Source organism: Silurus aristotelis (genome assembly GCF_946808225.1).
Source record: "Silurus aristotelis genome assembly, chromosome: 13".
In the NCBI taxonomy this organism is placed as follows: Eukaryota; Metazoa; Chordata; class Actinopteri; order Siluriformes; family Siluridae; genus Silurus; species Silurus aristotelis.
The window spans coordinates 26,422,882-26,434,948 of record NC_139586.1 but is presented as its reverse complement, the minus strand read 5'-3'; the positions used below and the strand labels follow the sequence as shown (position 1 = coordinate 26,434,948).

General features: G+C 41.2%; 1 protein-coding gene and 1 long non-coding RNA gene across 2 annotated transcripts in view; one reads left to right on the top strand and one right to left on the bottom strand.

The window, feature by feature from the left end:
- The window catches only part of kdm4b (lysine (K)-specific demethylase 4B), a 67,047-nt gene extending 58,202 nt beyond the window's left edge, over nucleotides 1-8,845 (top strand). Inside the window, exons 18-22 of the mRNA XM_083559044.1 lie at nucleotides 604-789; nucleotides 2,218-2,424; nucleotides 3,116-3,235; nucleotides 4,663-4,755; nucleotides 5,713-8,845. Of these exons, the coding sequence (XP_083415170.1) occupies nucleotides 604-789; nucleotides 2,218-2,424; nucleotides 3,116-3,235; nucleotides 4,663-4,755; nucleotides 5,713-6,075 (969 nt within the window). The 3' untranslated portion in view covers nucleotides 6,076-8,845. The remainder of the gene's footprint in view (nucleotides 1-603; nucleotides 790-2,217; nucleotides 2,425-3,115; nucleotides 3,236-4,662; nucleotides 4,756-5,712) is intronic.
- Nucleotides 8,327-9,885, bottom strand: LOC310736131. The gene is made up of 2 exons (XR_014536469.1): nucleotides 9,784-9,885; nucleotides 8,327-9,742 (listed from the first exon to the last, which is right to left on the bottom strand). It is a non-coding gene; the product is annotated as an uncharacterized lncRNA (long non-coding RNA).
- Nucleotides 9,886-12,067: the final 2,182 nt, after the last annotated feature.

Here is a 12,067-nt window from a genome sequence, read left to right as displayed (position 1 = left end):
TTCTCACTGTTTCTCTCTCCCTTTCTCACTGTTTCTCTCTGACTTTTTTCACTGTTTCTCGCTCCTTTTTCTCACTGTTTCTCTCTGACTTTCTCACCGTTTCTCTCTGACTTTCTCACTGTTTCTCCCTTTCTCACCATTTCTTTCCCCATTTTCTCACCATTTCTCTATTCTTTTTTCTTAGTTTCTCTCTCTAATACTCTTCCTTTCTTTTTCCCCTTCTCTTCTCTTTTCTTTTCTTTTCTTCTTCCTTTCTTTCATTCTTCCTTGTTGTTTTTCTTGTTTTCTTCTCTTTTCTTCCTCGCATTCTTTTTATCCCCTCTTTTTCTCTCCATGCAAATCTATGGATTAATAGACTGATCAGCCGTTTTTTACTTATAAATCAATTGATATGCAAAGAGTAATATAAAAAAATCAAGATTGTCATTTTGTAAATCCATGTTTAGAATGAAAGGAAACAAAGTTCAGTAAAGATCAATGCTGAGTGTGTGTGTGTGTGTGTATAAATCTGTAGAATGCTGTCCTTCAGGATGATGGATTGGGGCGTGTTTATTTTTGTCTAGACGTAACATTAACATCGCTCCTCTTTTTATCCGCTTGCAGAAGTGCGTCTTCTGCTACAAGGCCACCAAGCAGATCTGCGGCGCCTGCATCCAGTGTTCGTATGACGACTGCTCTACCTCCTTCCACGTCACCTGCGCACATCTGGCTGGCGTGGTGATGAAGCCCGCCGACTGGCCCTACGTCGTGTCCGTCACGTGTCACAAGCACAAACAGGCCAACGTGAAGGTACGAGGAAAACTCTCCGTTTATACACACCAGGGCCAAAAGTGTGTGAACACCTGACAGTATGATTTTTTTGTATTTTCTTTTTCTTTTCTTTTTGTTGTCTTTTCTATTTCTTTTTTCTTTTTAAAATTTCATTTTCTTTGATTTTTTTTTTTCGTCTTTTTTTTATTTCCCTTTTCTTGTATTTTCTTTGCTTTTCTTTTTCCTTTTTATTTTGTTCCCTATACATTTCTTTTTCCTTTCCTTTCTTTTCTTTTTTTTCTTTTTCATTTTGCTTCGATTTTCTTTTCTGTTCTGTTCTGTTCTTTCCTTTTTTCCCTTTGTTTTCTGTTCTTTCCTTTTCTTTTTTTATTATTTTCTTTGCTTCTTTTCTTTTCTTATCTTTTTCCCTCCCATTCTTTGTTTTTTTACTTTTCTTTTCTAATCTTTTTTTTTTGACACGATACATTAAAGATAAATATGAAGCAGCTACAGATGTGATACGATTCACCCCTGTTATGATGCAGATGTGATACGATTCACCCCTGTTATGATGCAGATGTGATATGATTCACCCCTATTATGATGCAGATGTGATACGATTCACCCCTGTTATGATGCAGATGTGATACGATTCACCCCTGTTATGATGCAGATGTGATATGATTCACCCCTATTATGATGCAGATGTGATACGATTCACCCCTGTTATGATGCAGATGTGATATGATTCACCCCTATTATGATGCAGATGTGATACGATTCACCCCTGATTTCGAATCAATTCAACTCAATGTGATTCATTTTAATACCATTCAACTGAAAAAAACATGATGCTACACAATTGAGTATGGTGCAGATTTCTACAGGTACAGACCTTCTGATTTCTAACGCATGGCGCTCTCACTAACACGCCTTTTTAGTGCGAACAAAATAATACAATCAGACGTTCATTTCCTGGTTTGTGTGCAGGAAGATGCAGCTCTACCTCTGCCATGTTAATCAGTATTCTACGTGACTTTTAGAACACGCCTCCTGTTGTGATGCGTCATATTCACGTAGCAGCAGTTTTTTTAATCTCTATTATAATAAACTCCACTCTTCTGGTACGAAGTTCCACTAGATTTTAAAGTGTGTTGATGGAGATTCATTCAGCTACAAAAGTCAGGTACTGATGTAGGTGAGGTGAGGAGGCCTGGGGTGCAGTCAGCGTTCACTTTCGTCCCAAAAGTGTTCAGTAGAGTTGAGGTCAGGGCTCTATAGCAGGAGATCCTCCACTCCAATAGTTTCATGGAGCTGGTTTTGTGCACCAGCTGGAGCCAGTTAGAGTCTCCTACTTCAAGTAAAGGAAAATGTCCCAATACTTTTGGCCACACAGTGTGCATTTAATGTTTGTAAGGTGTGTTCTGTGTGTGGTGATTGTGTGTGCGTGTGTGTTTGTGTGTGTAGAGGTTTGAGCAGGCGCGTTCCGATGCGGTTGTGCAGCAGGTGAAGGTGACGTCGCGTGACTTCTCCGTGGGGCAGCAGGCCATCGGCAGGAGCAGCGACGGCTGGTTTTATCGCTGCACCGTCATCGGCATTGGCTCCCAGACCTTCTACGAGGTGAACTTCGACGACGGATCGTACTGCGACAACATCTACCCTGAGAACGTGCTGGTGAGTCCAGGAGCTTCCTCCTTCTACTGACCCATCACCATCATAATCATCATCACCATCACCACCATTACCATCATCATCACTATCATAATCATCATCACCACCACTACCATCATTACCATCACCACCACCATCATCATTATCATTACCATCACCACCACCACCATCATCATTACCATCACCATCATCATTACCATCACCATCATCATCATCATCATCATCATAATCACCATCATCCTTCAGCCACACTGACCACTTACACACACTTGTACAAAACCTGTACGCTCCTCTCTCCCCTGTTTTTCTCTCTCCTTTTCTTTTTTTTCTCTTCTTTTCCTTTCCGTTTTTTCTTTCCCCTTTATTATTTGATTTGATTTCCTTTTGCCCTCTTTCTTTTTTTTTCTATTTTCTTTTTTTCCTTGTCTTTTTTTCCCCGTTCCGTTACTATTCTTTTCTTTCCTTCTCTCTATCCTTCTTTTTTCCCTTTGATTCTCTCTTCTTTTTTTTTTTTATTTTGTATTTTTTTTTTTACTCGGATCATTCTCCTCTTTCTTCTCTCTTTTTCTCCTCCCTTTGGATTCATCTTTTTATTTTCCCTCTCTTTTTCTCTTTAACGATCTCTCTATTTTCTCTTTTCCTCTTTCTTCCTCTCTTGTGCTCTCATTTATTTTTTTTTCTCTCTCTCTTTCAGAGTCATGATTGTTTGAGGAATGGTCCTCCTGAACTTGGTGAGCTGATGGTCATAAACACGATAGAAGGACAGGTTCTTAACGCCTCCTTCGTTAAGGAACATGTGCACAAATTCTACCAGGTAACCCCCCCCCCCTCTCTCTCTCTCTCCCTCTCTCTCTCTCTGACTCTACCTTTACCTGCATATAGCTTATGGATTCCATGTTCCTCATGAGGAGGAGTGAAGTGTGGTGGAGCTCATTTACAGGGTTATGATGCGTTTAGGGATGATGATGATGATGATGATGATGATGGTGATGATGAGAACAGCGATAATGATGATGGTGAAAACGATGATGGTGGTGATGCGAATGCTGATGGTGGGAATGACTTTGAGAATAAGAAGAGAAAAAAAAAAAGGATAAAATGAAATGGAGAAAGAAGAGAAGGGAAAGGGGGGAAAAGGTAGTAAAAGAGTTGGACAAAAGAGAAAGGAAAGAAAGAAAATCAAAAGAAGAGAAAGGAAATTGGGGGAAAAATACAAAAAGTAAAGTCAATGGAAAAAAATTGAAAGAAGGGGAAAAGAGGAGAAAGGTGAGGGAAACGGAAGAGAGAGGAACGGGGAAGAAAGGTAGGAAAAAGAGGGACAAATGGAAAGAAAGCAAAAAAATAGAAAGGAAAGGGAAAAAGAAAAAAGGATAGGAAAAGAGAGAGGCAAAAGGAAATAGAAATATGGAAAGAAATAAAGAAGAAGGAAAGGGGGAAAAAGAAGAGATGAAAGGGGTAAGGTAGGAAAAACGAGGGGCAAAGGAAAAGAAAATGAAGGGAAAAATGCATGAAATAAAGATGTGTGTGTTGGTTGGATGTGTGGAGTGTAAAGTGTAGATGTTCTCTGTAGTGCCCTGGTTTTGTCGAAAGCCAATTCCAGGAACTGCTCCAGGAACCCTTGTGTACGAGCGCTGAGAATACGACAGAAGGTCTTCCCCAGATTCCTGTTCAGCGTGGAGGACGAGACTGGAGAGTTTCGCTGAGGTGAAGCTGCAGAACTGAGCTTCAGCATTTCTCTTCTGGTTTTGTCCTCACTTTTATTTTTATTTTTTTTTAGCTTGTTAACTTGTCAACTCTCGGCTCTTCAGAGATGATCTGCTGGTTGATTGTATTCCGATTCCAAATGGACTTATTTTCCCTGTGTTTTTATGTTCTCGGAGAGATTCCTTCAAATTGGCTTATGAATCAGTTTTCCCATTTTCTCCATTTTTATGGGTGTGTCCCATACTTGTTGCACCAGAATTGCTCGATGACATGAAGGGTTTTTCTTCAGATGTTTCTGCGATAGTGTTTTTTGTACTCTTTCACATCACGTAAATCACCGAGCATCCACCACATTTGAGTATGGACTTGTGAAGGTCCATGTATTGCTGGCGGAGAAGCTCTCTCTTTCCGTCTCTCTTCTCTCTTCTCTTTCTCGCTCTCTCCAAACTGGGAAATACACCCAAATTAAATTTCACTGTACTCTGATGTGTGTGAGAAACAAATAAACCCGCCCCTCCCCCACCCCTACTTTCGCAGGTGGAGTTTCAGGACGAGACCCAGCTGCTGTTAAAGCAGAGTGAGATTCACTCTCTCCATCAGGAGCTGCCTAAGAGAGTGCTGTCTCGTCTGGTGAGCGTCCATTTCATCTCCGCCGAGTCCCAATGCCGATATTCGTGAAGCGTGCACGTGTGTTTGGTTTCTGTGCGTGAAATAAGGCCAAAAAGCCAGTGCTTCATCTTTAAACAGTGATATATGATCACATGAGCTGTTAAACGTATTATATTTCGAACATGCATTATGATCCATCAAACATTTTTGGACCATCTTGAAAATGGACGTCTCGCTCACACAAAATGAAATCGCCGACTTCCTGGACTCGCTTCAGAAAACTGCGTGATTACAAATGCGTGATTGCAGGTATTTCCCCCGACTGACGATGGAGATGTTCTAAAAAAGAAAAAGAAAGTCGAGACATGGCCCAGTCCACGCAGGAGTCTTACAGTATAGTGATCACTATGGGGTAGTACACTGTTTTTTGCTATTAATTGAACATAAATTACATTATTTAGCCAAACGCAGCAATCCGCAGTATATATGTACAGTATGTGAATGAACGGTGGTTTCACCTTGCGAAATGCCTCACATTCGCCAGCGGTCGACGGCGTTCGCTTGTCTCGGCGTTAAGAGCGCGTACTCTAAATGCGCACGTGCACGAGTGGAACCTACTCGACTTCCTCATGTGTGCTGTCTGCGTTCACACTGTAGGTGTGTTTGGGTTTTGTGATGTACTCGATGATGTCAAATCGCACATCGTTAAAACGGCAATCGCGATAATATTGCAGCTGATTTATATTGTACACCTCGGGCTTCAACTTTAAACAGTAACATTTGATCACGTGAGCTGGCAAACATGCATTATTTTGGCACAAATTTCCAAAACTTAGTGTTTTTCTCTGGCAGGAAAAAAAAATTCCCTTGTGGAAGGATTTCTAAAAGTGCTGCATGAAAAATCTACTATTACATTGTTATTGTTTTTGATTTTCCACGCGCTTCGGACGCATTTCCTAATCACTTTCATTTCCGCAGGTGACCTCAAACACCAACGAGCCTCAGGACAAGCTGGCCGACGAGCCCCAGGCTGCCAAGCGCCCTCGTTTGCCCCTTCCTTCCGTCGCAGCAGCTACGGGACCCCTCGATGTCCCTCTTCAGCACCAGGCGTGCCTCGGTGTCGCTCCTTACTCAGGCTTCAGTGTTAACCCCGGCACCAGTGCCGCCCCCTGCCCTCCCACCCAATCAGCACTCGTTTCCACCCTGGGGCCCCCCCGTTCCGCCCCTTCCTCCAATGAGAGCTACACACACAGCTCGAGCTACATCGCCTACATGGAGTCTCTGCTCAACTCGGACTTTCCTCCTGAGGACGCCGAGCAGGCGCGGGGGAACATGTATTAGCTCTGACATACACACACACACACATGCACACACTCTCTAAGGAGAACCGACTGCATGTTTCTGTTTACTTTCTTTCTGGGGTTTTTTTCTTCAGACCGTGTGCGTGCGTGCACGTGCTTTCCGGGACTTGCCGTGGCCACCGTCCATCACGCATTAAATCCTTTTCTGATCTGTACATTCTCTCAGTCATGGAGAGACAATGGACATGTTTTTCGGACTGGTTAATGTGCAACACACTTTATACTGAATCCTGTCAATCCAGTTTGAAGTATTTTTCTAACTTGAGCCACACACATACGTATATATACACACACACACATTCTCCTGAGGTGGAAAGTGCAAATGGACAGTGTGTTTTCTTGTACAGGATTTTTTTTCTTTCCGGGACCGGTGGCTGAGGGGCCGGGGCTTAGCTGGGGCATGGCTAGGGCGGGGTGGGGGCGGGGCTGGGGGGGGCGGGGATAAATCTGAGTTTAACTCGAGTATTTAAACGTCTTTGACACCTAGATTTATTATTTGTATAAAGTTAATTATGGCGCCGTTAGAGAGTCGGTGTTGAGGTGATGTGTTTTGGAATCTCGTTAAATTGCTTATAATCGATACTTCATGGTGTGTTTTCAGTGCCGGGTGTCTGGGCTTGTTTTGTAGCAGACTTTGTTTGAAAAAGAAAAAAGGAAAAAAAAAAAAAAAAAAAAAGGTGTAGACTTGCTTATGTATGAACTTTCCTGTCCATTTTGTCCGTTCGTTTATAGCGATTACTGTCTCATGATTATTTCGCAATTTATCCCCTGATCCATCAGCTGAGATTGACGTCTGGAAAATATCGGTCTCTCTAATCCGATTTAAAATCCCCGGTCCTGGATTAGCGTTAAGAGAACCCACGGATGCAAAATGTCAAATTTCGGACCCCATGTGTGATTTATTCTGGGACACGACGTAACATCAAAACCAAATGCACTAGAAGAAAAAAAAAAAAAAGAACCCGCTATCTGCCCTCTTCTGCATACATTCATACGTAGGCTTTTGATCAGGCTATTCTGATTGGCGAGGTCTTTCTTACCCAGAATGCACGGCCACTTTGGATTTCCTGGACTCCCAGATTTGGCATCATTGCGATTCGTCCTTGTAATTTGCGAGGCCCGTCCTCGTTTCGAAAAACGGGTATATTTTTTTGCGATATCAAAACGTGATTATATCGAATTGGAAAACCGCCCTCTGAAAACCGACACGTGAATCGACAGTATCGTTCGTGTATATATTCAACCTGTTTTAACCAGGTGAAACCGTTCCTCTGTTTAATCGGTGCATCCCTAGTTTCATTAGTACATTGGTGAAAAGGTCACGTGACCACGATAGAGGCACGGTTTACTTATTTTTTATTTTTGCGTAAACGTGCGTAGATAAAAAAATAAAAATAAATTATGTACACGATTAGCATTAAAGTGGTGAGGTTTTCTCAAGGTGCTACAAAAGTTTGAGAGACCTTGCATCACATTCTCAACACAATTTATTTATATATGCGGTGTACATACTATAAACCCTGCTCATTATAGAGCTACACATTTATTATAGAGTGTCATATACATTAGGAACGTCTTACTGTGTCTTTTCTTTACACCTCTTTTGCGTCCGTTTCTCACTCGGTTGGTGCGTTTGAGTTCCACACACACATGCACACACACTCCAATAAAAGATGGTGACAGACAAGCCAAAGAGTTTCTGAACAAGGCAGTGTTAATGTTGAAAATTTTTTACCAACAAGCTCAGAGCTGAGGGATTTGAGGGTCTTTCCATCCCCTGTGCTGAAAGAACGTGATTTCTGGATGAGGTACAGGTCCAGATCTGAAACGCCTTAAAATCAGGTGCTTCGGTTCGGGTCTGGAACCGTATTGTTCTGAGATAAAAACGAGCTCACGAGCGTCTAAATCAGCTCTAACAGGAAATCGCTGTTTGACCTGGTCGCAGTGCGGTCATGTAGGAGGGGGATGAGGTTTTGGGAATGTGGGACATGGTCATGCCTTTTCCTTGCAACAGACTCTTATTGAAATGAGTCCTGATGTAAAACTAAACACAAAACTTCCCATAATTGGGACATTATTGTTACTAATAAACTTTCGATCCATTAAAACAGTGAAGCACTTCCCTGCGTGTGCATCGTGCCCATTATTACGTCTCAGTGCGCACTAAAAAGGGAAAACAATCTGTAGATTTGCATTGAATTGAAATAACTTTAAGTGTGAATGACCTTTAATTTTAATCTGTATATAATGATCCTGACTTTGGGCACAAATTGATTTTTGGGACACAGCACCAATACCGTCGTGATCGATGAGGTCTGTGATGTGTATATTTATAGTGTACACACAGACGCATAGAAAATCGAGTTTTCTTTCTAAGTGTTTATGTCCCTGTTTCTCTCCCTCTCCCTCAGTTTCAGAGTGCGGAATTTTTGATGACTCCATGTTGCATTCCTCCATTTTGAAGCAGGACTCGTTCGGTCTCCAGCGTGAGACTCGTCTCCTCGCATCTCCTGCCATCTGCAATTAAACGCACCGTTTCCTCTCTCGACATTACAGACGGGTTGTTTTTTTATTGTGACAAAAACTTTGTTCTCTGGGTTTCACTTCTTCTTCGGTCTGCAATAACTCTGTAACCTCTCAGAAAGGGCGAGCGTAAACCCCGGGATCGCAGGCGCTGCCGTTTCTGCTGTTTGTAGTTGTTGACGAATTAAAGAAACTATGGGATAAATTCTATTAAAATGTGAAGTGAATCTCTGACTCTGAGATTTTCTTTTCTTTTCTCCCACATTCACACCCAGCCACCTGCACAGCTTTCTCCTGCTCGATAACGCCTTTGGAGTCTGTGATTTCGCTTCGAGCGATTCTTTGTTAAAAACGAGCTGAAAAAGTGCCGCCAGATTTGGTGCGAGGCGGCCGTGAAACTGAAGGAAATCTGAGAATGGGATCTTGGTGTTTATCGGCGACACGATTCGTCGAAATCGTGTCTCACCGAGTGTCTTGAGCTTAACACTGCAGACAAACAATATAGAAAGTGCCAACTTTATTTGAGTGGAATTGATTGACATAACTAGAGTTTATTATCCTGTTTAGGGTGGGATAAAAGGCAGAAGAAGAAGGGGATTGTCCATGGCCAGCTCTAAGCTACAAAATTTTAATGCACGATGTGGAGGTGAACAACATCTAGATGTAAAGCAGAGCGCATCATTGATAACTGATTAATCACACCATGTAAAAAGGTACTAAACTTTATTACAAAAATCAGTTATGAATCATGAAAATGTGCTTAATTTAATATGATTATATAATTAATAACTAATAAATATACCGCTCTCTGTGCAGAGTGCAGTTTAACATGTCAAAACAAACAGCACGTGAAATCAGTGATTCGCCTCTAGAGGCCGCTCTCGTAATGACAGCAGACCGAAAGCCGGAAAAACTATCAGGATGAAATTTTGCCGATAGTTACATCAATTAGTGGCGATTAATCAGTCGACCTCTTATTTCAGACATATAAAATACAGTACAAAGTGAAGCGAAACAATTCACTTTTATTTGTAGAGCACTTTTAACAATGGGCATTGTCTCAGAGCAGCTGTACAGAGATGAAGCGGTTATAAAGTTGTAAAGAATTCCTTTATAATAAAATACTTAATTTTTCGCAATTCAGATTTTTACTCGCAATTCAGACTTTTATCCGTAGAATTCCAACTTTTTTTTCCGCAATTCCGACTTTTATCTGTACAATTCCGACTTTATTTCTCGCAATTCCGACTTTTATCCGTACAATTCCAACTTTTTTTCCGCAATTCCGACTTTTATCTGTACAATTCCGACTTTATTTCTCGCAATTCCGACTTTTATCCGTACAATTCCGACTTTATTTCTTACAATTCCGACTTTGATCCGTACAATTCCGACTTTATTTCTCGCAATTCTGACTTGTTTTTTTGCGACTCCGACTTAATTTCTTGCTATTCCGACTTTATCTAGAGAACTTTTTTTTCAAGAGGCATATTTCAAGCTGGTCAACTATGATGGATTCCCAAGTCTGAAGGACAAAAGATGGCTATTTAAAGGAAGCATGTTAAATGTTAAATGTTTCCCTCGGTCATGTTCAGGTTCTCACAGGGTCGGTGTGTGGGCCGTTCTCAGTCCTTTCTTTGATTGAACAATGCAAGCAGGAAAAGAGGAAAAGGAGAAAATGGCTTTTTAATGTGTCTGAGTCTGTGTCAGATGAAACAGGAGAACGATTTATTTATTCATTTTCTCTACTCGTTTAATCACACGGTGTAGTAATCATAATCTCACAATACTAAATATGATCAATGGCGTAACATGCACAATGTTTCTAATGCAACATCCAAACTTGACTAACAAATAAAAAGGGAATTTCATCAGTCATCTGTTCTGAGAAAGAAATGTCCACTGCAGCCATTTGGGCAAAAGTTATATATAACAATACAAACTAGAGTGAGATATTCAGAGATCGCAGGCAAGTCGGGGCAAGACGGGACGGGGCGGGACGGGCGAAGGTGCGATGAGTGTGAGACTCCCTTCACCTGTTGCTTTTAAGAAGCGAATATTGATCCGTATGAAGTTCGCAGAGTGAAGCCAGAATGTTGGATGAAGCCACTGATGGTTGATCAGGTATTTTACATCCTGTTTCTTTAGGAGTCCCACAAATACAAATAAATCAAAGTGATAATAATTATTTGTTATTTTCCCATTTTTATATATTATAGTTATACTTTTTATCTGTATGATATTTGTTTCATAATCTATTTCTATTTACATGTTTACAAGCATTTCACTACATGCTTGAATCGTGTTTCCGATGTGGATCAAGTAGCCACAGTTAAACTGCTCTCAAGGTATTAGGCGGAGACTAAACAGACTCGGGGTCCGCCGCTTAGACCGTCCACACTAATCCATTTCTGTTCGAAAGCACATCATTTTCTCTCCGTTTCGACCTTTTTTCCACACTGAGACGCTGTTTTCCGTCAACGAAAACTTTTTTCGAAAACACTCTCAAAAAATGAAAAAAAGCTATTTTCGTGTTGGACTGTGAAACTCGAGTCTTGTAAAAACGATGACTCATTTTTAGTCGTTGCCGTTTCAAAGAGCCAGAAAGTAAATAAACGGCGAACAGAAATGACGCGAGCCGAAGTGTTTTAAGGTTTGTGCCTACGCAGTACAGGGACATAAACGTTTTCAGAGGTTTCAAGTGTGTATGAGTGACTTTTGTATAATGATTTAAAAAATGAAGGTGTGGGTGAGGAACGCTTTAAGTCGAAAACGGCGTTTGAATTTATCCGCAATAGCGTAGCGTATCGAAAGCCCCGTACTGACACTGCTCGGTAAGAACACGTGCACCGATAAACCCCTTAGAATGTGATTGTGATGTAAAATAGGATGGCAAGAAACTATAAATGAGCTGTCATGTAAACATATAGAATATATATATATATATTTGTTTAAAAATATTTTTTAAACACAATTAATTAATTAAACGAATGCAGAACACTTGGAGCCTCACAGCTGCACTGTTTCTTTTATTAAATCCCCCAAATCTCTAATCCAATTCACTGCTACTGTCTGAGGATCACATTCTGCTTAATCTGAATGAGGTTTCATTAAGTGCATTTATCCTCCTTCTTTGTGTGTGTGTGTGTGTGTGTGTGTGTGTGTGTGTGTGTGTGTGTGTGTGTGTGTGTGTGTGTGTGAGAGAGAGATGTGCTACTCAGCAGGGCGTGTGTGTGTGTGTGTGTGTGTGTGTGTGTGTTGAAATGATGTGAGATGACACCTGTGTTCATTAACTGCTGTGCTTCTGTGCATTTCTTTATTAGTTTAGCTGAAATCTCTCTGTGTGTGTGTGTGTGTGTGTGTGTGTGTGTGTGTGTGTCATCCCTCCTCTTAGCTTAGTCTCCTGTACTTCGATATTTGCTGTGTCGATGCATGATGTAAAACAAGAC